This window comes from Mastigoproctus giganteus, chromosome 9 (assembly GCF_048544385.1).
Source record: "Mastigoproctus giganteus isolate SK-2022 chromosome 9, ASM4854438v1, whole genome shotgun sequence".
Taxonomy (NCBI): domain Eukaryota; kingdom Metazoa; phylum Arthropoda; class Arachnida; order Uropygi; family Thelyphonidae; genus Mastigoproctus; species Mastigoproctus giganteus.
Window position 1 is genome coordinate 113,180,096 of NC_143583.1, and position 27,597 is coordinate 113,207,692.

A 27,597-nucleotide genomic window follows, 5' to 3' on the forward strand; every position below is an offset into this window, starting at 1 on the left:
ATATACCAAAAATAGTTCATTCAATCCTTTTAATCTAGTTGATATTTCTTGCTGGATATTAGAAATGAGTAATAGACTCTGAAATAAAAACATCACTCTTCATTGATTCTGGTTTTGCTTAAATGGCCATTTTTCTGATTCTTTGGTTCCATTTCATGCATTTTGAATTTCACAAACATAAATTGATAAACATGCATGTAAATAAGAAAGTTCTTACTTCCTTAATCCTCTGAAATTATACATTTTGGAAGAACTCTTTGTAAACACAGATTTGCCATTAACAAAGAGTTCTTCAAAATGGTATAACTTATATTGTTTTTTGTGAACATCAAACTAAACTGAAACTAAACATCACAAACTTCTTCTTCAAGGAAATAAAGATTCCTTGCAAACTCTAATATTTCTAACTTAAATACAAAGGTTTAGTACACCTTCCTTTTTTATTGCCCTAAATTTCTGTTCTCCCCATCTACTCTCTCTCTCTCTCTCTCTCTCTCTCTCTCTCTCTCTCATGAGAACATGTTGCTTATGGCGCTGAAAACATTTGTGGCGAAAATCAGAGACACGTTTATCTGAAAAGCAACAATGAGCTTTGGATTATGCAGTATGTTACATTAAACCAACAGGTGAACAATAAAATATATGTAAATATATATTCAACTATACAGATAGGTATTAAACTGACAAATGATATAAATTGGAAATCTTTCTTATGTGAAGGGAAAAAAAATATATATAATTTTAATATACAAAATATATACAGTGCTATGCATTAGATGTAAAGTTCATTATTTTTATATTAAAACAGTAAATTTGAAGAGGATATCCTTTCCATGTTGAATCACTGAGGTGAGTATCATTCTTTACACCATCCTTTTGACAAGATAACGCAAGAGTTAAGTGAAGCAAATTACAAACCTGTCTCCTCCATTTTATTGACCCTTGACAATGTTTGAAGTACAGGCATTTCTAAACAGATCAGCAAATGTCACAGCAGCTCTGATAATCTACTATTTCATGCTTCAACATTTAGGCAGTGCAGCTCTGAACTCATAATTGCTATTTTTTAATGGGATCACTTCTGAAAGCTGCTGTCTCAGCCCTTTGGAACATTCAACAGTTTTAGTCTTCCTTTAACCTGAAAAAAATCAGCTAGATTTGTACAGTTACTGACTAATATTCTGTGCCAGTTGCTCATGCAAGATGGCTGACCATGGATTGCCTTTATTCAAAATGAACATCTCATTGTGATATACATAGGGAAAAATCTTTTAAAATGTATGATTTGTTTAATGTACAGTCAAACTCAATCAGAGAAATTTCTGTTCCAACATTGCTGTAATGACACAATTGAGTCAGTTAAGAAAAATCTCAATATAAAATATGCTATTTTACTTGGAAAATAGAAATTGCCTTTGCTATAGAACCAAACTTTCCAGCGAAGTTGTCTAGCAATATAAGTTGACTCCCATTTTTAGTCATTTTGCACATTTCCCATAGTGGTGCATTACAGTAAAATGTGCATTAAGAGCCACTGTGTACTTGTAATTTGATTATTTCTACTTCTACTCTTTCTTTTAAAAGTTTACATTGTGACATTTTATTACACTGCAGAGTAAACTGTGAACAGAAGCAATGAGTATATGTAGCTTCCTTATGTAGAAGGTAATGAAACCAAAACCTGCAGGCATAGGTGACAATGTCACATCGCTGTTATTTATGTCACATGTGTACATGGGAGAAGAAATGATTATGTAACAATAACAAGGAATGGTTAAATGATTATGTAACAGAACCATTCCTGAAATGTGCTATATGAGGAATTGTTTACAGTTCCTCATATAGCACATTTGCTATAAGAAATTGACAGTCTTGAGAGTTTACTTTTCAAGAACTCAAAGTAAAGTTTTAAGTATTTATTAGCACCATACATGTATTTGTCTGCTCAAGAGCACCGTTTTCATTTTGAATTTGGGTCAGCTGGCATTCTGTTACAAAAATTAAGACAGATTTTTACACCATAAAGTACAGTACTTTTACAATATACAGCAAACAAAGTTTCAAGCATTGAGAATAAAATGAAAGCTATTAGATAAATAGAAAACAGGGAGAAGAAATGCATTGTTGCTCATGAATTTAACTTAAATAATTATTCAAAACAAAATTATTGAGTCTTTGAAAAGATTTGTAGCAAGATGAAATGTATATGTAAACCCAATGCTGATTCTGATGCTGATAAAGTTCTTTTAAACCCCTTTATTGGTTTAAACAGCAAAGGAGTGTAAATATCTCAGTAAGAAGTCAATTTTTAATGAACAAAGTTGAACCTTTTTACAAATTTGAATTGAGAACTTTTTCTTTTCCATTGGTGGATAGATCAGCTTATGTTGCATCACCTCTAGCTGAGTGGTCAGGAGTGGAAGTTCAGTGGGAGTTCACAAGCTCTTTGAGTAGACCAGGGTTCAAGCTTCTGACTGCTAAATATGGTCAATCTGCCAATCCACACTGGATCAGCATGGCAGATTATGGTCAATTTCCCTCATCGTGGATCGTTGAGGACACTTCCATCCTGCAGTGGATTGATAATGACTGCAGTTTACCTTTTACATGTTTTAGAAAAGTTACTGGTGAAGCAAAAGATGTGAACAATACAACCATTCTGGAGTGGTTAAATTTGGTATGGCCCAAAGTGCACAATGGATATAATGAGCACAAAACAGGACTCTTTTTACCTACATTCATACTATATGTGTATAAGCACCTATCATCTTCACCACGTCTGTCTGTCTGTCTGTCTGTCTGTCTGTCCATCTGCTTGCATGTAATAACTTGACTCCCAGTGGATAGATTTCCATGAAATTTTGTATTTGGATCCTTTTTTTTTTTCTCATATATATATATATATATATCATGTAGACTATCTATGTACCATATATATTGTAGCTGAACCTCTGGATACTATGTTTGTTGCCTTGTGCTGATTGTGGAAGAATGAATGGGTAATATGGCAAGTGTGCAGAAATTTTACTCTTTGAAAAGCTCATTATTTTACTAATGTTTACTAATTATGTACACCATGAATTATTACTATTTGTTTATTAAATTACAGCCTAAACATGAAATGTATTATATTTCACTTATTAAAATCCATGAAGAAACAAATAAAGTTTATTGTGTAATAGTAGTATCAGCGTACTGCAATTTGAGGTACAGTTGCTGTTTATTTAATTACATTACAGACCTTGAAATATGCGTTGCATTTCATGGTCTGTGATTACAAAGTATTACAAAACACATTATTATTAGTTTGTGAGGTATGTGCGGTGAAGTAAAACAATTACTTTTATATATTATTAGTTAATCAATTAGTAAATAATGAGTAATAAGATAATTAGTTATTGACTTTTCACTTCTATTAATAATAGAAAAAGAAAAACATTCAATTTAATCACTTAAGAAATTGAATGCACCTGAAATGTGTCTTAAACTAGTTAGGATGCACTGTATACATTACACAACTCGTTTAAATTAACTCCTGATAGCACATTAAAATTCAAGAGTGCAACGTGCATAGGAATCAAACTATCAATAGATCATACCACAGTCCTTGTTTGCATTAATTTGAATGGTACAGAAAGATGCTTTGACAAGCATCTTTCTGTTCTAGAAAAATCAATAAATCTGTGATGTTTAAAATGTCAAAACATATCTGTTTGGTATAGCAAAAATAAGAAAACTTGGATGATATCAGCATTTGTTGAATCTGAGCTGCTTCTTGGGGGCCATGAGTTGCAGAGGTATGGTTGAAAAATTTTTTCATTTGGACAATTGCACGACACAAAGTGGATGAAAGCAAGATAAAAAAATTATTTTTTTGTTTCTACTAGCAAACATGACAAATGTTTTACACACCATGGATCAAGGGGGTTATGTGAAGTGTCACATCATTTTTTAAAAATTGTTTTGCTTAAACATTACTAGAAAATGTGGAAAAGGCATGTAATAGAGTATATGAGAAAATCATCTGTAATGCTTTCCATCAGTTGGGATTTAGTGCAGAAACTCTGAAATTATCTACACTGGCAAATTGCAAGCTATTCTACTAGCTTTAAACCATCTCTGGGAAAAGTCTGTTGCAAATGTATAATTTTCACCAAATCGCTCAGTTCTTTCAAAGCCGTAAGAAATACAGACCACTACACACCCTGTTCTTCAGCAGGTTCTGGTTGGCTGAACTAACAAAACTAAAATTTGGTATCAGATTTTGTTCGGTCCTAGACACATAGGAAATGAGCCAGCAAATAAAGCAGCAAAAGAAGCAGTTGCAATGATTAATACATCCTATATAATACCCTATACTGAATATAAACCAATTTTATGTTCTAGTGGCTTGAAACAGTAGCACAAAAAATGGCAGGCCTAAGTCAGTAATAAATTATGGCAGTTGCAAAAAATGCTTCAGCAATGGGTCTCAAAATTGAGACCAAGCAGATGAGAAGAGGTCATTCTTGCTAGCCTACAGATCGGGCATACCTTCATTAACCATTCATACTTACTGAGATATGAAGACTCTCCTTAATGCCACGTCTGCCATATCACTTAAACTGCTAACATTTGATGATCAGTTGCCTCAAGTTTGACAAAGCCTGGTATACAGCTTTCAGAACGTTGTTAAATAGCTATGGAAACTTCATACCCGAAAATATCATAAGTGATTGAAACAATCTTGGATGTCTTTTGTCATTTCCACGTGATCAAATATTGTCACTAAATCCAATAATAATAATAATAATGATAATAATGCAGGATGTATAAACCTTAAACAGTATAGACTTTAGGTACAGTAGTTCCATCTTGATAAACAAAAAAAAAAATGCACTGTATGTATCAGTTTCTTCTCATAAGTCTGGTGTATTATATCTGTAGATGCTGTTTTACCGGTGCCTCCATAGCCAGGTGGGAAGGAGCAGCAGTGCGTAACACACGCTTCTTGATTAGACTGGGGTTCGATCCTGTCACCACCAAATATGGAGGATGCAGAAAGGTCAGGGAATGACCACCGCATATTCCCAGAGCAATATGGCCTTAGTTGCTAATGCTCCTAAAAACCAAATAACAAACAAACAAACAAGCTGTTGCACCAATAACTCCAATACAAAACCAAACCAAAATAAAAAGGAAAAAGATACAGAGGTTAGTAGAGTGGTTAATGACAGCAATTAGGGATAGGGAATTCTATTGGTGAAAAATGTGCGATTATGTTGAAAAATGACATTTTTCAGCATAATCACGACCACCTCCTACAAATTTACTATAACACTAACAGGTCAACAGTGACAAACCTTCTAATAACCACTGACAGAATCCTCACTGCATTTGAAAACATGGAAAAATTGGCATTCACCTATTTGGACATTGAGCCAGAATTTGATGATATGAATGTTCCATCTCTCCTACAGCTGCTAAAGAACCTTGTGGAACTCCAATAAAAAATTGGAGTTCCACAAGGGGCAGTACTATCAGGCTTCTTCTTTGCTGCCTTCATTGCTTCACTGATAACTCAGTGACTGCATATCTTTGTTTATGCCAATAACTTAAAGATCCTTGCACCAATCAAAGCAAATTAAGAACCCCAAGTAACAGAAGCACTAACTTCCACTCTCTCATCAATGTTCACTTTGCTTGAAGCAGTTTGAAGCACATCGATCCTGAGTCTAAAACCACGCCCTTTTTGTTAAAGCTACATCCAACAATAATTTAGCCAGTCCTTTATGTGCCTCCAGCCCCATTGTTCTGAGTCACTCTGATCCAGGGGTCGTGTTTGATCCAAAGCTTCATTTTTAACAAACATTTAAACATGCTACAACAAGAGCAACATAGATGGCTTGACTTAGATGGCTACTGTATCCACACTTCTGTATGCAGCAGATATCTGGGCATCTGCAGCTACTTTCATCATCAAACCAATGTTCTCTTCTGAGATTGGATTCTCAACTCTGTGTGCCACAAGCTAAATTTACCTCAGCTTCAGACTACAGTTATGCCCAACATGGTCAACATCCTGAGGCTTCCTGGCTTATTGAAGGAAGAAGACGTAACACTTATCTTCTCACTGGTCTCATCTTCTCTCCCTCGTTTTGTAATTCTGTGCCTGAAGGATTCCAGTGACTTAACTCTGGGCTACTCTACAGCTATGTCCTCTTCAAACACTCCTTTACCTGTTGAACTGTTTTCTCTCTCAGCAGATGCTATCATGCATCTAGGTTCTAGATGTTGATCTCAAGAAATTTGGTCAAGATTGATCATACAGGAAAGAATACTCTGTGATAGTTGCCAAGGCAACCACAGGCATAATCTGTGACCTGATGACTTACATCCCAGTTTGTTGGACAATCCATGCAACAATTGGTCTATATGCAGTATGGTTGATGGATCCTTCTGATTCTCAGATCTAAGTTGATGACAGCTTCCTGGGATCTGGGGAGATCCTCATGGACCTCCCCCAGAGACCAAGATGTGCAAATATGACCCCAATTCACAAAGGATGACATGAGTAATTACAGACCTGTTAGTTTGACTTCTGTTCCAGGGAAAATAATGGAGTTACTGGTTAAGGAAGCAATGTAGGATCATCTAGACAAGACAGCAGTTATAGTTCAGACACAGCATGGGTTTGTTAAGGGGAAGTCTTGTCTGACAAACTTAATTGGATACTATGGTGTGGTGACAAAGGAATTGGATGCAAAGAATGATTTTGATATCATATACTCGGATTTTAGGAAATCTTTTGATACCGTGGCACATGGAAGATTACTGTACAAATTGGAGCAACATGGCATTAAGGGCAAGTTGCTACAATGGATAAAAGGATGGTTGAGTGGGAGAAGAGAGAGAATGGTTATCAGTGGACACTGCTCTTCATGGACTAATGTTATTAGTGGAGCCCTCCAGGGTTCGGTGTTGTTTTTGGTATTTATCAATGATATTGATGAAGGTATATCAGAGTTATTGTCTAAGTTTGCAGAACCTGTCAACAACCCTGTCAACCTTCCATACGAAGGTTGACAGGGTTGTTAATGACAGTGATGATAGCATGCTACTGCAACAGGATCTGGAAGAGTTGAGCAGGTGGGCTGAGAGGTGGCAACTGAAGTTTAACATATTAACAAATATGAAGTACTGCATATGGGTAGCAGGAACCTCAGAGTACCGTATCAACTGGGTGGTATTACACTCAGGGTAGTGTATAATGAAAAGGATCTGGGATAATTGTGCAGTCAGATATGAAGTTTTCTGAACAGTGCAAAAAGGCTGGAAGAGTAGCTCATGGTGTCTTGTCAATGATATACAGAAATTTTGCTAGCAGGGATAAGGGGGTAATGGTCTCCTTGTATAAGGCAATGGTTAGTTCACACCTTGAATACTGTATACAGGTCTGGAGGCCTCATTTTAGGAAGGATGTAGAACTGCTGGAACGAGTACATAGAAGGGCAACAAGGTAGGTGAACGAAGAGGTGCTCTTACCAAGAAAGGTTCTGCAAATTGCAGCATCTGGAGACTAGGATCCTGTGAGGTGATCTGACTGAGGTGTATAAGGCCTTGAATGGTTTGATTAGGTTCAATGCTGATGGGATTCTTCCTCTTGCTCGGATTGCGAACCTGAGGGGGCATAAATTCAAATTGAGGAAAGACTATTGTAGAATAGATGTGTGGAAATTCGCCATTAGTTAGCAGGTGGTTGATAGTTGGAACAAACTTCCATTTGTTGTATTGGAGTTCAGCAACTTAAACAAGTTCAAGTCAGAACCAGACAAATATTTGGAATGAATGGATGAGTGAAATGGGAAGGGTGTTTTTTTTTTTTTTTTTTGGCTGATGCTGTATAAGCTTGCTTTCTTGCATCATATGCCCTACTAATGCTAATGTTCAAATGGACAATTCCTATAGCCTTTTGATATGGACAGCTAACTTTTTTTTTTTTTTTTTTTTTTTGCATATCAATTTATTGTATATTTTTATTTTTTATCTACTGTGTTTTTTATTTTTTTATTTTCAGTATATAGTATAATTATTATTCATTTTTTTTATTATTTAGTTATAAGATATCCTTAAATGTGTTTTATAATGTTAACCCCTGGCTAATGTAACATGATGTTCAGTTGCAGCTACTTAAATGTATACAGTATTGGCAAACAATCCTATGGCTGTATTTTAATATAAAAACAACTTGCTTTTTGCAGAAACCTGTTTTTTTTTTTTTTTGTTTTTGCTTTTTTAGCCAAAATCAAAACATACAAAAAAAAAAAAAAAAAATTGTTAAGTAGTATTTGGAGGAAATAGATAAAATATAAAATTTGCTGATAATTTTAATTGATGGTATTTAATTGTATCATGTAGCTTCTGATACTAAATAACCCCATTCACAAACACAGCATTCACAAACCTCCAAAATAACCCATTATTTTGGAGGTTTGTGAATGCTGTTCATTTCTTACATTCTGTTTTTAGTGGAATGGGCACTTATTTGTCTAGAAATAATAAAATAATTAGCAAAAATGCTATGTATTCCTGGGTATATAAGTTGGCTTCTTTTTTTGCACTAAAAATTTGTTTTGATCATATTTACCATATGAGCCAAACTCCTTTTTTACAGTCTTCTTTTGCATCTCAGGTAGTGATTTATCATAGTTTTATTTAATGTAAATCCATTGCTACTGTTATTTGTATTAATTATAATTCTTTACATGCTAGTAAATGGTCATTCTCTCTTACTCTCACAAAACCTGATACATTGGTCTTATTCAAACACTGTACTTGTTTGGATATGAGTACTAATGAGTTTAGGCTTTGCATGTGTGGTATTGCATTGCTAATATGCACCAGGAATTTTTTTTCCCATTTCAGAACAGAAAGAATAAAACAAAAATCTGATTTCAAAAATTGGAGAGGGATAAAAAAGAAGGTAGCCGTTTAAAAAAAAAAAAAAAAAGAGAGGCTAAAATATATGAACTGATGCATTTGAGCCTGAAATTTTATTGTCAATAAGTATATTTTGATTTTAGTGGTGACACATATTAATTACAGTGAGTTTGTTTATGCAACTTTGTGAATTTGAAAATACAAAAGCAGTGGCTGCATTTAGATGGGTATTCCACTCAAGATAGCAAAAGTTACACACAAAATGAATCGTTCTTGCTAAACTATTACACACGTAACGCTTGAAGATATCTTTTCAGTGTTTTGTTAGAGAAGAGGTATTGTTTATTGTTGTGTAGTTGGGAGAGCCAAAAAATTTCTAGAAATGGATGGAAGGTTATCTTCCATTCACCTGGGATAAACTCTTGTGTAATGATACTTTTTAGTGAAACTCTTGTGTAATGATACTTTTTAGTGAAGCAACATGAGAGAGACAAATTACTCAAAAAGAAATTAAGACTAATAACCTTTTATTAACTTGTGTAAAATAACATTACCAGTGTATTACTTGCCAAACTAATTCTGTTAAGGATGTGCTTGAAGAATTGCTTACTATATGATTGCCAGGGCAAATTTGTACTACAATTTGGCAAAAGATTGTCAGGCACAGACTAAGTTATGTATCTGTAACTGAATATCTAACTAACCCAGTATATTTATCATTTGGTTAATTTGCAGAATTAAATTGCTTAAATTCTTAAAATATACCCAACACAATCTATGACAGTTGTGAAGATTTTGATCTGTTGGCGTAAACTCACTTTAGAAGTGAGCAAGCATGAAGCTGTATAAAGTAATTTGAGTACAAGAATAAGTTAATAACCAGACCTGCCTTAGACAATACAAAGTGTTTCTTCATGATTACTTTATTTTCATATACTTAACAAAATACCTACCAAAAAAATTAGAAAATTAATAAAAATTCTCTTTTTAGTTGCTTATGATTGACAGAAAGCTTCAAGAAGTTCATCAGGTACTAACTTTAGCTGGTCAGTTAGTGGAAGCGTGGCAAGGAAGCAGTGCTCAAAAGGAAGCATTAAAAGTGTTTTTTTTGGTTCTACAAGTATGTCATTATCTTACTGCAGGACAGGTAAGTTTATTGCCTTACGTAATATTAATTATATAGTTGGAAATATCCAAAACTTATAAAGAAACATATTTTTGATGATGTTATTCTGCAACAACAGATTACAAAATTTAGAATAATTTCCACTTTGTGCCCAACCAATAGTTTCCCTTATAAGCATCCAGCAGTAATTAGCAAACATGCTTTTAATGCAAGGCCTTTCTCCATGTTCACTGCTTAACCATGTGAATATGACAAAGGTAGGTAGGATAAACTTAAAAATAAAAGCTAGGTAAAGAATATACTTGCAAATGAAACCTGGACATTAGTCCTTTTTTCTGTTTTAGGTTAAAAACAAAGCTTGTATCAGAAAAAAAAAAAAAGATATTTTTCTATAATGAAAATGAAGTTGGTGTGGTCCCATAAAGTACCCCTTCCTCCCACCTTCATAGAGTTTCTGTGGTATTTTCTAATGCTCCTCTCATCAATACCATGTTATGTTCCTCATTCAAATTGTAGACAAAATATCCTTTTCACTGCTACTGCAAATCAATTGGTCTACCTTTAGTTCACTGTTTCAATTCATGCAATAGTTAACATGGCATGGCATTGACATTTTTACCACTGGAATTGAATTTAGAGCCAATGTTTATGCTACGTTTTCTTAAATTGTGGATAACACTGCGCAGATTTAAACTTTCTTGGTTTTTCTCATAACCAGTTATGTTATCCCTATATGTATTTTGTAGTGTTGAACATGAATGTGGTCTTGTCAAATTGTTAAAATTTTACTTTAACTGTGTGAGAGGAGGTGAAGATTTAAGATGTGAATGCAGAAAGTTAGTTTTTAAACTACATAACAACCCAGTTCATTGTTAAACACTTACAGGAGTTTATCAGCAAGCTCCTCATAGTTTGTGCACCTCCAGTAGCCAGGTGGGCAGGAGCAGCAGTGCGTAGCACATGCTTCTTGATTAGACTGGAGTTCGAGCCCATGAGCCACCAAATACGGAGGATGCGGAAAGGTCAGGGAATGACCACTGCATATCCCCAGAGCAATATGGCCTTAGTTGCTAATGCTCCTAAAAACCAAATAACAACAACAACCTCATAGTTTGCTGAGCTTTGATTTCCTAAAAAGTTTTGGAGTGCCTTGAAGTCATTTCATGCTGCTTTTTTGCATGTATTGAGGAAATCATCTAAATAACTCTTTCACTAACACCTTTATTTGTGGATGAATGAATATTTCCTCTTATCTTCACATTATTAAGCCCATGACATATTTGTTTCAAGTATTAGAAACTACATTTTTTGTCTGACACTTTTGCAGAACTTTTTCATTAAACCTAATTTGATATGAAGCAGGGAAGCAAAGTCATTCCCCTATTAACTAGTGGTATTGTCCTTTGGTCCAGGAATATACATCTTGCTGGATGACAATGTAAATGGAATCTCTTACTTTCCACTCACACAAGATTTTATGAAAGCAAGTTGCATATCCAGCTGAAATGAAGTTTGCTTCTCTTTGATTAGTTAATTTTTTTAGGAGGAGGAATTACGTATTTTTATAGGTGTCTTTCAAAAGAATAGCAATTCCGATTAATACAGGTGGTAAATATTTCCATTATGCCACAGCATAGCCTTTAAAAGTTTTGATGAGTCTATTTAAAAAGCCTCTGAACTTCGTGGTTATGCTTGTGATCTAGGGCACTAGTTAAGTCATTATTACTGGATCACTGGAGAAAATGAGATCGCATATCATAGAAAAATTTTATTAAATCCTTTTTGCAGCTGCAATATTTGTGTGTATATATAAATATATATTGATTTATACAAATCCAAGAGTTCAACTTGACTATTAGAAGGATATGTCTCAAATCAGGTCATTTAGTTTTATTTGACTAATCAAATGAGGTTACCTCTCTTCAGTTGATATACAGGGCGAGCATAAAGTCTTTCCCTGATTAATAAAAATTATAACTTAAAAACTATGCTAGATAGAAACTTGCACCTTGTGTTATAACGAAGGCCAATGCTTAGAGTTTTTTGCACTGTACAGTTGCACAATCTGTGGATGATCTAGATAGCACTGCTATTGCTGCAATAGATACATCGTAATCGATACTGGCGATTGCAGCCTTACCTAGATTGTGCAACTGTACAGTGCAAAAAACTAAGCATTGGCCTTCGTTATGACACAAGGTGCAAGTTTCTATCCAGCATAATTTTTAAGTTATAATTTTTCTAAATCAGGGAAAGACTTTATGCTCACCCTGTATATTCTTCAGCCTTGTCAGATACTTTCATTTGTTTATCATCACAAAATGACAAATCTTGATGTGAAGTCCATGGTTGAGGAGGCTTAGGAATTGGCATTCATCAAAATGAATTACTGGCTGTATTGCAAAAGGCAAAAGTGGCAGTCCTCAAAATGGTGTTTTTCTCCCCATTTGATTTTTCCATTCAACCATCTTCTGACATTTCCCAGCAGTTTATCATAGAAGGGTTTATGAACACACTGAAGTAACAGACCATTTCTTACACAGTAAATATTTAATTTGCTTGTGCTAAATTTATAGGAACACACAAGAACAGTTGACCTCATGTTGTTTGTTAACCACATTGCTTTTATAGGGTATGGGTAGACATCAATTTAAAATTGATCTGCCTGTACTCTACACTACATTACAATGCCTTGGTATTGTTTTGAATGCATTTTTAAAAATAATGACTGAAAAGAGACCACTAAATTGAATAGGTATGTGTAAATGAATTTATTTCGAGATTAAAGTTTTTACACAGAAAATAATAATTGTGGTGGGAAGGAATGGCCTGATGTTTCAGAAGCTGCCTTGTTTCTTCTTCTGAGGATGTAAGGAAATGAATGAATATGTAACAAAGTAATTTCCTTAAAAAAAAAAAAAAAAAAAACTTATTAGAATTTACTTATTATATTGGGAGGTAGAGGTGGGGAAAAGGGGGAATATCTATCCATTATCTTCAAATCAGTGACATAGATGTTTTAACTTGTGTACAGCTAATTTTTGATGAACAGTTACTCCTATATTGAGATGTATATCTAAAGGTAGAATTGAGTAGGAGAAATGTGGTATATGGTTGTTTCTTTATGTTCCATCACTAACAAAAGCAACACCAAAACATGTTATTTAAACATGATAGTCAGAATATGAAACAGATTTTAAAGGTAGAATTTGGTTGTGTGGGGAAGTTGGGGGGGTGAGGTCATAGTTGGCTGTCTGTTACATAAATCACTGGTTACTCAATTACAGGTTATTTCAATTTACAGAGTAGAACAGAAAAGAATCGAATTTTTATGGCTGTAAGTTACACATGCTCCAGGTTTGCATGCTGTTTGAACTGATACCCCAGGAAATAAAGTATACAGTAAACCCCCGCTATTCGCAGGGGTTACGTTCCTGAGAAATGCCACGAATACCGAAAACGCGAATACTGAGTTATGTCTCCCATAGTAATAAAGGGGTTACATTCCAAAGTATGAAATATATAAGAAAAACTAGTCTAAAATTTGTCTATGTATGTATTATATGTAGCTTCATAATATGATTATGTACATAGACAGCACATAGTAAAATGCAAGCATATATGGCATCAAAATGAAAGTAAGAAACAATTTAATATTAAATGTAATATTTATTAGAAATTTCAAACCAGCGCCTTTGCTAGCTAAAAAACTTATCCCGCCAGTGCTATCAAGTTTCGTTAAAGTGTTGATAAAGGAGTTTTGCCTTTTCATGAATGATGAGTGAACTTAACGGAATTTTATTTTGAGTTCAGTCTTCTATCCACAGATTTAAAGCCTTTTCCATTTTTTCTAATTTAACATCACGAGTTACAGACAAATTTTTGAAGCAATTAGCGTATTTTCACGGATACTATGACGGATTTTTTCTTCTGATTTCTTGATTGATCGTACCGTTGACTCATTGATTTTATAATGTTTTGCCACTGAGGAGACATTTTCACCATTAGAAATTTTATCTAATAACTCAATTTTATTCGCTAATGTCATCACCTTCTTTGATCTTTTCACGTTTCCCTTGTTATTCGTAGCCATATTTTTGTACGGGTTAGAAAGAACTTGTCCAAATAAAGTCACTTTCTTCCGTTAACACACTCGAAAAAGTCTGTTTTACACTGCAAAATGGTAGATTTATCACTTTTGTAAGCATATCAATTAATAAATTGATAAATTTATTCAATTTATAAGCATATAAATTAAAAGCAAACGACGAAACCTTCCATGACAAGCGCATAACACATACTGAAAAAGGATTAGCGAGAAATATTCACGCTCGCAATTTTGTCATCCCTCTCCCCCCACCCACTTGAGTGCTGTTTTGACCGGGGAAGATAATTTTAGCCACGCCCATGTTTTTTTTATGGCGGAAAATGTTCACGGCACTTTAAAATTCACATTTTTTAAGGTTTCATTTTATATTAAATCAGCGACCGCGAAACCGCGAATACAGATACCACGAATAGCAGGGGTTTACTGTATATGCAATCAATTCTCACCTTAAAAGGACTAAAGTATGGCCTTACAGCCCTAGAGATGCCGAAAAGACACTACTGTCATATTTGTGTGTGCAAGAGTGAATTAGACAGAGGCTTCCAGTTAAATGAGCTCATATAGTAAATCACATGATTTAGTGCACTCCCACTGATTGCATAAAAGTTGATAGCTGCCCTTAAGGGAAGGCAGTGCTTGAATTTACTTGCTTAAATAAGAAAGATGTGGATCCTGCACAGGTTGTCAAAGCAGTCCTTGCTGCAATTCTAGTTGACTGGTGTGGTTGAAACAGTATGGTGGTTGATGCTTGGTCCTGTGCTGGAGTTTGTTCTACCGGATGGGGTTCCCCTGTGCTTGGGTACCCTTCTGGATTGCTGTGTTGGAGCTGTTAGCAATTGGGAGAAAATATAGAGGATGCTGCCAATGTGAGATTACAGGCACCCCAATCTCAATCTCCAGTGGCATGACTTTCGGTTAGTAGTAGTAGTAGTAGTGGCATGTGATGCAAGAAAGCAAGTGTATGAGTTTATGCAGCATCAGCCAAAAAAAAAAAAAAAAAAAAAAAAAAAAAATCACACCATTCCCTCCAAATTCCTGTCCAGTTCCTCCTTAAATTTATTCAACCTATCAACTTCCACAACGACAGATGGAAGTTTGTTCCAGAAGTAACCACCCGCTGGCTAAAGGCAAATTTCCGCACATCTATTCTACTTCTGTCCTTTCTTAATTTGAATTTATGTCCCCTTAAGTTCGTAATCTGAACAAGTGGAAGGATCCCATCAGAATTCATCGTGCTGAACCCATTCAAGGCCTTATACACCTCAATCAGATCGCTGTGCAGGTGCCTAGTCTCCAGCCACTGCAATTTGCAGAACTTAAGCCTCTCTTGATAAGAGAATCCCTTCATTCCCCTCACCAATCTTGTTGTCCTTCTCTGTACACACTCAAGTAAATCTACATCCTTCCTAAAATGAGGCCTCCAGACCTGTACACAGTACTCAAGGCTTGGCCTGACCATTGCCTTATACAGAGGGATAATCACCTCCTTTTCCCTGCTAGCAAAATTCCTATATATCATTGACAAAATCCCATGACCTGCCCTGGCAGCCTGTCTGCATTGCTCAGAAAACTTCATATCTGCCTGCACAATTACTCCCAGGTCTTTTTCATTTTCTACCACCTTAAGTGTATACCACACAGTTGGTACGTTTCTCTGGGGTTACTTCTACCCATATGCAGTACTTTGCATTTGTCAAGGATAAACTTCAGTTGCCACTTCTTAGCCCATCTGCCCAAATTATCTAGATGCTGTTGCAGTAGCACACTGCCATTACTGTCATTAACAACCCTGCCAACCTTTCTATCATCTGCAAACTTCGACATTAAGCCTGATATACCTTCATCAATATCATTGATAAATATACAAAACAACAGTGGACCCAACACCGAATCCTGTGGGACTCCACTAATAACATTAGTCCAAGAAGAGCAGCACCCATTGATTACCACCCTCTGTCTTCTCGCACTTAACCATCCTTTTATCCATTGTAGCAACTTACCCTTAATACCATTCTGCTCCAATTTGTACAATAGTCTTCCATGCGCAACAGTGTCAAAAGCTTTCCTGAAATCCAAATATATGATATCAAAATTATTTTTTGCATCCAGTTCCTTTGTAACCACATCATAATATCCTATCAAATTTGTCAGACAAGACTTTCCCTTAACAAAACCATGCTGTGTCTGAATTATTGCTGCAGTCTTGTCTAGATGATCCTACAATGCATCTTTAACCAGCGATTCCATTATTTTACCCGGAACAGAAGTTAAACTAACTGGTCTGTAATTACTCGTGTCACCCTTCGGTCCCCCTTTGTGAAGTTGGTCCAGTGTACTGGACCAAACCTATTGGTGACTCTCTAGGAGGCTTCCGGAATAGCTAGTGTATAATCTTGCTACCTCTACTCTGCCAGATAGTGACTGGAGGGAGTCAGAGTAGTGTGTATGCAGGGAGCATTGTTGAGGCCACGTTATGTCAAGGATCTGGGTATATTCTTACCATGTGTACGCCATATAAAAAAAGTTCATTACTTCATACAGGATGTCCCACTCACTTTTTCTTACTATTGAATACACCATGAATTGTCAAACTAATAGAGCAAGCTTATCTGCGAAAAGATCTAAACCTCCCAAACACTTCCTAATTCATTTCACAATTGCACAAATATATGTGGTCTCAATTCTAATTTCAACATTGTCCATTTCCACTTGCAGTCTGCCAAACCCCATGTACTTTTTATAACAGAATCTCAGTTATCGGTTGATTTAACTACTGCTTATCTCAGATGCCCAAATTATTCGCTGTATGGTTCTTGTGCATATGTCCATTGTGATATTCCCTGTCAGAGACTTGGCAATTTGGAATCTCCTCTCTTTGATCTTCCCTGGCTTAAAATCTCTCTACCTCATTGAGTCAAATTCATCTGTTGTCCCTACTGTTCTCCCAACTCCACTAATCACTTGGAGCTCTTTGACTTCCTCTCTTTGCAACTTGACTTTCTCCATTCCAACTTTCCTAACAGTGAGGTAATTTTCCTTGGTGATTTTAATGTTCACAACTCCAGCTGGCTTCCGTTTTCTACCCACACCGACCCAGCTGGTCGAGATGCTGAGGCTTTTGAAATTACTAATGACCTTGCACAGATTGTTCATTTACCTACAAGAATACTGGACAAACCTTATCATACAGACAACACACTTGATCTTTTTCTCACAAACAACCCTTCTAAGTACATGGTTCAAGTGAGAGGTCCTTTAGGCACTTCAGATCACAACTTGGTGATTGTCTCTTCTCCAATGGAGCCTTTATCTCATAGCTATTCCCAACCTAGTGTTGTTTGGTATTACAAGAATGCAAAATGGGATGACCTGTGAGATTTCTTTTCTTCTTTTCCTTGGCCGGATTACTGTTTCAAAAGTTCTGATGTCAATGTTTGCTCAGATCATGTCAGTGAAATTATTCTTGCAGGAATGGAGTCCTTTATCCCACACTCCACTTTAAAATCTCGTCCTTCATCTAAACCTTGATTTCCAATAAATGTGCTAAGGCCATTCAGGAGAAGAATGTTGCATATTATAATTGGCTTGTTTCTAATTCTTCAGTTTCATTTTCTGCCTACACCAAAGCTCGCAACAATTGTAAAGCAGTTATTAATCAGTCCAAACTAGATTTTGAACAGGCTAAGAATAGAAAACTTGCTTCTTCTCCTAATGGTAGCCGAGCATTCTGGTCTCTTGCCAAAGCTATTGGCCGCAACTTTAACCCATCTCTGCTCCCACCTCTGTCCAAACCAGATGGCTCTGTTGTCACTTCAGCCAAGGATAAAGCTGACCTGCTAGCATCCCATTTTTCTTTCAACTCATGTATTAATGATCTTAGTAAAACACCTCCCACCATTCCCAACACGCTCCATTCAATGCCTCCTGTGGCCTTCTCTGAAAAAGGATGTCAGAAGGATTTTGACGAATCTTGATGCTAAGAATGCTCCAGGTCCCGATGGTATTTCTTCACTTGTTCTCAAAACCTGTGCTCCTGAACCTACTCCTATTCTTTGCCACCTTTTTTTTTCACTTTCTTATTCCGAAGGTGTTTTTCTTTCTGCTTGGAAATTTACTTGTATCCAGCCAGTTCCTAAAAATGGTGACAAATCCCTCCCATCCAATTATCATCTCATTGCAATTACTTCTACTCTTTCTAAAGTAATGGAAAAATTGATTAACTGCCAACTCTTAAACTAACTAGAAACCTTCCGTCTGATCAACGATCGCCAGTATGGATTCCATCAGTGCCGATCCACTGGTGATATTCTGGCTTATGTTACCCATTTATGGACTGATTTAATGGAAAGGTTTGGTGAAACACAAGTAATTGCTCTTGACATCTCAAAGGCTTTTGATTGTGTTTGTATAAAGGTCTTCTAAACAAACTTTCATCTTATGGTTTGCCATCTGTTTTTTGTAATTGGTTATCCAGTTTTCTCTCTGATCAGTCACTGAGGGTGATGGTAGATGTCTCTTTGTCATCTAACTTCTCCACTAATGCCATTGTCTCCCAAGGTTCAGTTCTTTCACCCCCACTCTTTTCCTCTTGTATATTAATGAACGTCTTCCATTGACTGGAAATCCTATCCATAGTTTTGCCGATGATAGCACATTGCATTCCACTTTCCATTTTGAGAAACCCTGCCCTGCTCAATCAGCTTCAACTTCTCGAAAATCTGCTACCAATTCCTTAAATGCGATCTTTAGATAATTCTCCAGTGGGGCAAAGACAACTTAGTTGATTTCAATCCTTCTAAAGCTCAGTCTTGTCTTATATCTCGCAAAAAGGATTCTTCTGCTTCTATGCTTATCTTTGGTGACACTCCGATTTCTAGGCAAAATGATATATCTCTTTTGGGGATTACTCTAACTTCTAATCTCTCTTGGCACAAGCACATTACAAATATTGCTTCCTCTGCACCAAAAAAACTTGGTTTTCTCTTTCGCTCTCGGCATTACTTCTCATTCAAACAGCTGCTCACTCTGTAAAGGTAAATTTCCATGACAAGGCCACGTAGGCTTAATCCTACTCGACATCCTAAAAAAGAAACAGTAATTGAATTTGAGTATGGATTAAGAAATAGTAAGAACAAAGAAGGATTAATACAGCAGATTAACAATAATTCTAAGGACCCAAGTATACCTAAACTATCAAAAGAAGAAACGATTGGTTTACAAAAATTAAGAAAAAATGATAAAATTGTAATACAAAGAGTGGATAAAGGGGAGGACACTGTTGTCGTCTTAAATAGAAAGGATTATATTGAGAAATTTAATAATATCATATCCGATAATTCAACATATCAACTGGAAAATAGAAGTATGTTTGACAACGTAATAAAACAATACAATAACACTTTAACACTTAAGTGGCAACCCTAAAGAATCTAAAAACTCGAACCAATAATGTACCTACACTGTTTGGACACATTAAGTTGCACAAAATGGGATACCCGATTAGACCTATTGTCTCCTACAAAAATTCGGCCTTTGCATCCCTTGCATCATATTTATATGATGTTATAAAACCTTTACGTCTTATTTTAAAATTCAGTATAAAAAATTCAGATTCACTTTTTAATAAATTAAAAGACAAAAAATTAGATAAAGATGATAAATTGTTTTCCCTAGATGTTGTCTCATTATACACTAATGTAGATGTTAATTATTTGCTTGATAAATTATGGGATTTGATTAACAGTGATTCCATAATATTGAATAAAACCAAGTTAACAAAAATTGAAATATTTTATTTAATCAGATTTCTCATTCAAGCCAATTACATTGAACTTCAATTGAATATCTATAGTCAAATTTTTGGACTCCCGATGGGATTAAGCCTAAGTGGCCTTATCGCAGAAATTTACCTTAACAATATTGAACAATTACATTTGAATCCGTATATTCCAAACCTAACGTTTTACAATTGTTACCTTGATGATAACCTGGTCATTTCTCATAAAGATATTGGGCTAAGGTAAAGAAAGCCAATACGAGAATGACGAGAAATGCTGGATAACTTACGCAGAAAATTAGTTTCCCGACACCGGACTCTAGCGCTGCTCGCTCGGTAAACAGACAGTAGGTGTTATCAGTCTGGAGCCGAAATTGAGAAGGATATATTGATTGATAGGTAGGCATGGCAAACAATGAAATGATTGGTGGTGGGCACGACAGATGACAAGCTACTGTGTAGTTATTGGTTAGCATTATAATGTGTATTTATGAGTAAAGAACAGTGCATAATAGTTTTGTGATGAATGGTAAACAGGTAATAGTAGCGATGAATCTTTTAAGGATGGAAGAAATTTGGAAGGAAAATAAAACGTTGGTTGATTTTTTAATGAAAACTAAATTAATGAAAGTTTCTTTCTGTTCATTTTTGTGTTCTTCATTGTTTTTTTTCTCATCATTAAAAGCAGAATTTTGGAGTTCATGAGTGTTTTTACTATATTGTTGATTTAGGTTTGGTTACGAAAAAACGAAAAGGTTTCTTTATTTTTCGTTATATTTTGTAACCTGACCTTAAATAGTAGGTTTAGAAATAATAGAAAGGGTTTCTTTATATTTCATGATCTAACCTTAAACGTTATGAGTAATTGGAAAAGAAAGATTCTTTATATATATATATAGTGAATAGCTATTGACGTTATGATACATGTGTATCCACATGAGTGTCTTTAATAAAAAATTTATATTTTATTAATAAACAATTTATGCACTAGTCTACCCATGATTCTAAAGAAAAAAGTTTAGGTAACCCCTCCACTTCGGGAGGGGTTCAAGCTCCCATGGGATTCAAGTGGAAGTAACCCGACCTTTTTTCACCGTTATGGAAAGCGTTATTAGGACAAGTTACCATTAGTGCTGAGTGATACTAAAGTGATACTAAACTGATGTTATCGTGTGTTGTCTTTGCACACCAATCAGCACATCGTTTGCCATGCCTACCTGTCAATCAATATATCGTTCTCAACTTTGCTCCAGACCGATAACACCCACTGTCTGTTTACCGAGCGAGCAGCGCTAGAGAGTCGTATCAGGAAACTAATTTTCAACATAAGTTATCCGACGTTTCTCGTCGTTCTCGTGTTGGCTTTCTTTACCTTCGCCAGATATTGTAATTAATCTCATGGATTCATTTAACAAAGTTCATACGAGACTTAGGTTCACTTTAGAAGATGAAAAACATGGAGAGAAAGCTATAAATTTTCTTAATTTTATGTTAACTACGGTCAATGATAGTATACATTTTAAAATATACTGCAAACCAACAAACACAGAAAAATTTTTACATAATTCAAGTTATCACCCTTTTACTTATAAAAGAAGTATCATTTTTATTCAATTCTATAATGCTTACAAATATAGTTCTACACACGAATCTCTTAATAATGAACTTAATGATACTTAAGGAACTCTCTACAAGATTTTTGAACAGGGGATATACATTAGGTACAATAGAGAATATTCAACGACAGGCAAAACAAAAATCAGAAACGGTTTCACTTAATAATAAAAACATTACACAAAAATATTTTATTAAAGTTCCTTATGTACAACAATGGTATAAACAATTCATTACTATTTTTAAAAACAAGAATAAAATTGTTGCGCAACCCATAAGTAAATTCCACACAGTATTGAAGATGAAGAAGAAAACTACAGTTGTTAATATGGAACATACCAACATAGTCTATAACATTGCGTGTGGGAAATGCAACTCTTTTTATATTGGTTCTACCCAAAATTATCTTACAATGCGAATACAACACCACCAGGCATTCATTAAGGCAAAAAGGACAGGTGTGTCTGAACTTTCCTTTCATGCCATCCGTGAGAACCATATGTTTCTTTTTAATAAGGCAAGAATAATTAATACACGATATGAATATACAAAACTCTTAATAGCCAAAACACTTGAAATGAAGTTAAACCCCAATGCTATAAATTAGCATTAGCATTAGTAGAGGCATTTGATGCAAGAAAGCAAGCTTATGCAGCATCAGCCAAAAAAAAAAATAAAAATAAATAAATAAAAAATAACCACTTCCACTTCACCCCTCTGTTCGTTCGAAATACCTGTCCAGCTGAGCCTTAAACTTATTTAGGCTATCAACTTCCACGACAAGGGATGGAAGTCTATTCCACCAACCAACCACCCGCTGGCTAAAGGCAAATTTCCTCACGTCTATCCTACATCTGTCCTTTCTCAATTTGAATTTATGCCCTCTCAGGTGACTATTCTGAGCAAGAGGAAGAATCCCATCAGCATTGAGCATGCTCAAACCATTCAAGGCTTTATACACCTCTATCAGATCACCTCGCCGGTGCTTAGTCTCCAGACACTGTAATTTGCAAAACTTAAGCCTTTCTTCGTAAGAGCAATCCTTTGTTCCATTCACTAATCTTGTTGCCCTTCTCTGTACTCGTTCCAGCATCTCTACATCCTTCTTGAAATGAGGCCTCCAGACCTGTATACAGTACTCTAGGTGTGGTTTGACCATTGCCTTATACAAGGGAATAATCACCTCCTTATCCCTGCTAGAAAAATTCCTATATATCATTGACAATACACCATGAGCTACTCTTGCAGCCCATCTGCACTGCTCAGAAAACTTCATATCTGCCTGCACAACCATCCCCAGGTCCCTTTCATTCTCTACCACTGTCAGTATAGTACCACAGAGTTGATATGTTGCTCTGGGGTTGCTGTTTCCCATATGTAGTACTTTACATTTGTCAATGTTAAACTTCATTTGCCACCTCTCAGCCCATCTGCTCAACCTTTCCAGATCCTGTTGCAGTAGCATAGTGTCAGTAGTGTCCTTGACAACCCTGCCAACCTTTGTATCGTCTGCAAACTTGGACATTAAGCCTGATATACCATCATCAATATCTTTTATAAATACAGAAAACAATAAAGGACCCAATACTGAACCCTGAGGGACTCCACTAATAACATTAGTCCACGATGAGCAGTATCCATTGATTACCACTCTCTGTCTTCTCCCCCTCAACCACCCTTTTATCCATAGCAGCAATTTGCCTCCAATGCCACACTGCTCCAATTTGTGCAGCAGTCTTCCATGTGCAACAGTATCAAAAGCCTTTCTAAGATCCAAGTATATAATATCAAAGCTATTCTCTGCATCCAGTTCTTTTGTGACTGCACCATATTATCCAATCAAATTGGTCAGGCAAGACTTTCCCTTAACAAAACCATGCTGTGTCTGAACTATAACTGAAGTCTTGTCTAGATGATCCTGCAGTGCTTCTTTAACCAAACAAATGTACGTAAAGCATACACAGTTTCAGGCTCGTGGGCCTTTATGCGCATGTGTAAATAACATCATTTACATTGTTTAATAAAAATAATCTCGTCACGGTACACTAAATTGAACCTTATTATAAGTATAAAAGAGAGTGGAGATTGTTAAGTGGCACTTTACTTTTTGTGAGTAAAGTGACATAACTTTGTCTCTTATTAAGAAGTTTAGTCTAAAATATTTTACTAAATTTGACAATGGGCTTCAATTTTCTGTCCATTATTGCTGGGTGGTTTAGTTTTTTAGTGGCTTGATGTACATCGACTTCACTTTGCTGTTCCTTTTGGCAGTGAGTAGATTATGGAAATTGAATACAGGATTATTTTTAAGAAACCTGTATATATTAACAAATTTAAACCATAATATTGTGTCATAAACTTAGTTTGCTCTAATGTATTAATTGGATTAATTTGATGTAAGTGTCAGGCGAAACAACTTCCTATAAAAAGTTGAGTTAGATCTTTTATTTATTTTTTTTAAATATTATGAATTGCATCTTGCAGTGATTAAAATAATTTAAAGGAAACATTGAACAAACTTTTTAACAAACAATTAACAGAAATAGCAATTACAGTTTCACATAACTTCTTTTTGCTTTGAATAATGGTTTCAGATATGACAAGAAATTAAAAAAAAAAAAAAAAAAAAAAATTTCCAGAGTATTTTTTGCTGATAGAATCTCACACAGTTGACAGAAACTGCTTTAAATCTACCAAATTTTTGTGAGGATTTTTGTGAGTTTCTTCATTCCACTACTCTGTTCCACACAGTGCATTTGATTGAATTCAGATCTAGTATATATATCTGGTCTTCAATATTTATAAAAGTTGTAAATTTTCAAAATGCCACTGCTGTGTTTGCTCTTGCCTTGTGAAACAGAACTTAGCCTAGCTGGCAGATCCAGTGTTCATCTCAGAAATTCTGTATGTCCACTATGTCTTTAATGATTTACTCTCAGTATGCTTCTTGCTTCACCTAACATTTTTTAAGTAACATATCTAGAGGGATTCCCTCTCCACTCCCACTCCTTGTTAATCTCTAAGCTCATTCATTTTTAATTCCTTGAAGCCATCAAGGGATGACCTTAACGAAAAACATTGTTTCAAAGAATGTACTTAAGTTCACTGTATTTCCAATATATATTTTCAAAACAGTTTATTTATGTTGTTGGCAAAAATTAACTGATAAGATTTTTGGTGGAGTTCCAGTTAAGATTACCACAAGAAATTTTTCTATAGACTTCTGTGTCATAAAACTTGCCATCCAACAGCAATTTCTATTACATAAGTTGATTATTGTATTGTTTTCTGCTTTGAAAGCAGTTTATATTTTATATCCATTTGTTTTAAGTTTAATTGTTAATTGCACTGAAGATGTACTAGTGTGCAGAGTCTGAAACTTTAATTTATCTTCTATGTAGGATAAAGTATGTAAATTTTAATATAATGCTATTTCATTATTTTTTCAATGTTGTTTACAATTTTTTTTCCTTTTTTTTTTTTTTTTTTTAATTGTTTGATTAAGTTGTCTAGAAGACTAAGTTCCTTGTTTCTTCTAATTTTTCATATTGTCTTAATTTTTTATTGTTACAGGTTGTATGGCAGGTGGATATAGTGGATAAAACTTTTGAAAGTCAGTAGGTAATAGGTACATGTGTGATAGCCCTAGGATTTAACATAGTGGTTACAAAATACTTGGGTGGAAACTTTTATGGGTTTTTTCCACTTGTTGCAGTTAGTTAATTTCAGGTGAGAGTTGCATAGTTTCTTCCCTCCTGAAAATTTTGGGTCTTTTTTTTTCATTCCACAAACAGGCAAGCCAACTATAGACTGCTCAGTTTATAAAAACTATATTTTGATATGGTTGCTGTTTGTTTTAAGCAGTGTATCTTAGTCCATATTGCACCAGTGTGTTGTCACTACAAGTGTGTTTTCATATGTGGACTGATAAACCTGGAATAACTCACTGAGAAACCCTACTCCTCTGCCGGATATGGAATTACAGCCCTAATTGAAGAGACCTGTAAGAATTTCTCTAGTTTCTGATGAGATTAAAATTCTCCGAATTCTCCCATATTTCTCCGAAATTGTGACAAGAAATGAAACCACTATACTGTCATGTAGAAATATATTGATGCCTGTTGCTTTGCCGCTTAAGCATTTATTTTAAAGTCAATCAGTAACACGCTTGATTCTGAAAATATTGTTTGTGATTTTTTTTTGAATAACATATTTGTTTGCAAAACAAATATTTGACTTTTTTTTTTTTAGGAAAATAAAAGTTAATGAAAAAGTCTGTTATTCTGTTTTTCATATGTTTAATAGATGAGAATGTTTTGCTTCTATTTTTTATATTTATGAAATTTATTTTAATGCTGAATTTCATATATTTTAACATTAGGTTAAAAGTGTTAAGCCTTGCCTTAAACAGTTACAGCAGGGTATCCAAACAATTACATCTCTTCATGCGGACGAAGGTAAGTTATATTAGGTGTTATTATTCAAGTTTGAAAATCACTACTCTAGAGGTGCCTCTGTAGCCAGGTGGGAAGGAGCAGCAGTGCATAGCACACGCTTCTTGATTAGACCGGGGTTCGAGCCCGTCACCACCAAATACGGAGGATGCGGAAAGGTCAGGGAATGACCACCGCATATCCCGGAGCAATATGGCCTTAGTTGGTAATGCTCCAAATAACAAACAAACAACTACTCTAGAGCTGTTTTACATAGCTATTCTGGTATAGTTGTTCTGTGATATTGGAATGCCTTTTGTTTAATCCTTTGCTATTGTTATGTTATTTTTGTGTTAATAAAATTAAAATTCACTATTCACTTATAATACCTGTTATATGGATGCCATTTCATTAATTTGTTCATATTATGGAATGTGTTTGTAATTTTACATCATCTGCAGGTAACGTGAAGAGATGGAAGAATGAGAGTGATGTAACACTCATTTTTCCATTCATTAAGTGATCCGTTAAGTCATATATACTTGCAGAGACCAACAATCTCTGGAGAGGTTGGTGACATCATCCCAGTAATTGTCTCTGTAAACATTGATCTATTGGATTTATCAGCTACATCTCCCAAGCTGCATCATCATCACAATTACCACGATTCTTTGTTAATTTTCTGGGTACAGAAAAAAAAAAATTTACAACAGCAATCACAGTGCACCATTCAGTATTTTTGAGGAAAAAAAGATGAAATAATTTAAATTGGTGCACTTTATAATTTTATTCTGAAACTGTATTGGATAAGAAGAACAAATAATTTTTTTTAATAACAGCAGTTTTGTTCTAACAGAGAAAAGATGTTATTTAATACTATCTTAAATTTTCCCACATTCATTTGTGTTACAGTGTTGTTACTGACACTGCAGTTTACCAATAATGCTACTACCTCTCTGCCAAATTTCATACATGTAGCGTTACTTGCTACTGTTTTAAAAATAAAAATCACATAGACTTTGAACAGTTTTGAACATGTTTTTCACTATGGGAAGATTACCATAATGGCTAACGTCTGAGCTGACTAATTTTAAGGAAGTACTCTGCTTTTCAGTAATGAGATCTCCTCTTGCGTTTGTCACACATACGCAAGAGTAATGAGATCTCCTCTTGCGTATGTGTGACAATTTAATGTAAAAAGAAGTAGCATCCATTATGGAAGCATGAATATGTTCACTGTTCTTAATGGCATAGAATGAGATCTACTATGCGAAAAGACGACACATAATGTCAAGAAGATACAGGATGTCCAAACTTAATAGTACAGGAATACCTCGCATAGCACGGGTTTGAACAGCGTGGGTTTTGCTATAGCGCAAATTGAAAAAAAATTAACTGCGTTACACACCAATACATTTGATATGCATTTTAATGTCAGCACGTAGGCCAATGCATTATGGATTCAAGGCCCTGCTGACTGTTGTCAAAACTCCCATTATATACGGACTCTGCTAGCGTTTATAGATTAGTAAACACTCTAGATTCCGAGCGGTGAGGTCATTGATTGTGCGTAAGCTGTACAAATATTTTTCGCTGCGCTGTGTATTTTTATTAAAGATTA

At 35.1% G+C, this 27,597-nt stretch overlaps 1 protein-coding gene across 1 annotated transcript in view; it reads left to right on the forward strand.

The window, feature by feature from the left end:
- Positions 1-27,597, forward strand: part of Mau2 (Mau2 sister chromatid cohesion factor) — a 289,027-nt gene that overhangs the window by 101,044 nt on the left and 160,386 nt on the right. Inside the window, exons 6-7 of the mRNA XM_090380613.1 lie at positions 9,911-10,066; positions 25,925-26,000. Coding sequence (XP_090236739.1) covers positions 9,911-10,066; positions 25,925-26,000 — 232 coding nt within the window. The remainder of the gene's footprint in view (positions 1-9,910; positions 10,067-25,924; positions 26,001-27,597) is intronic.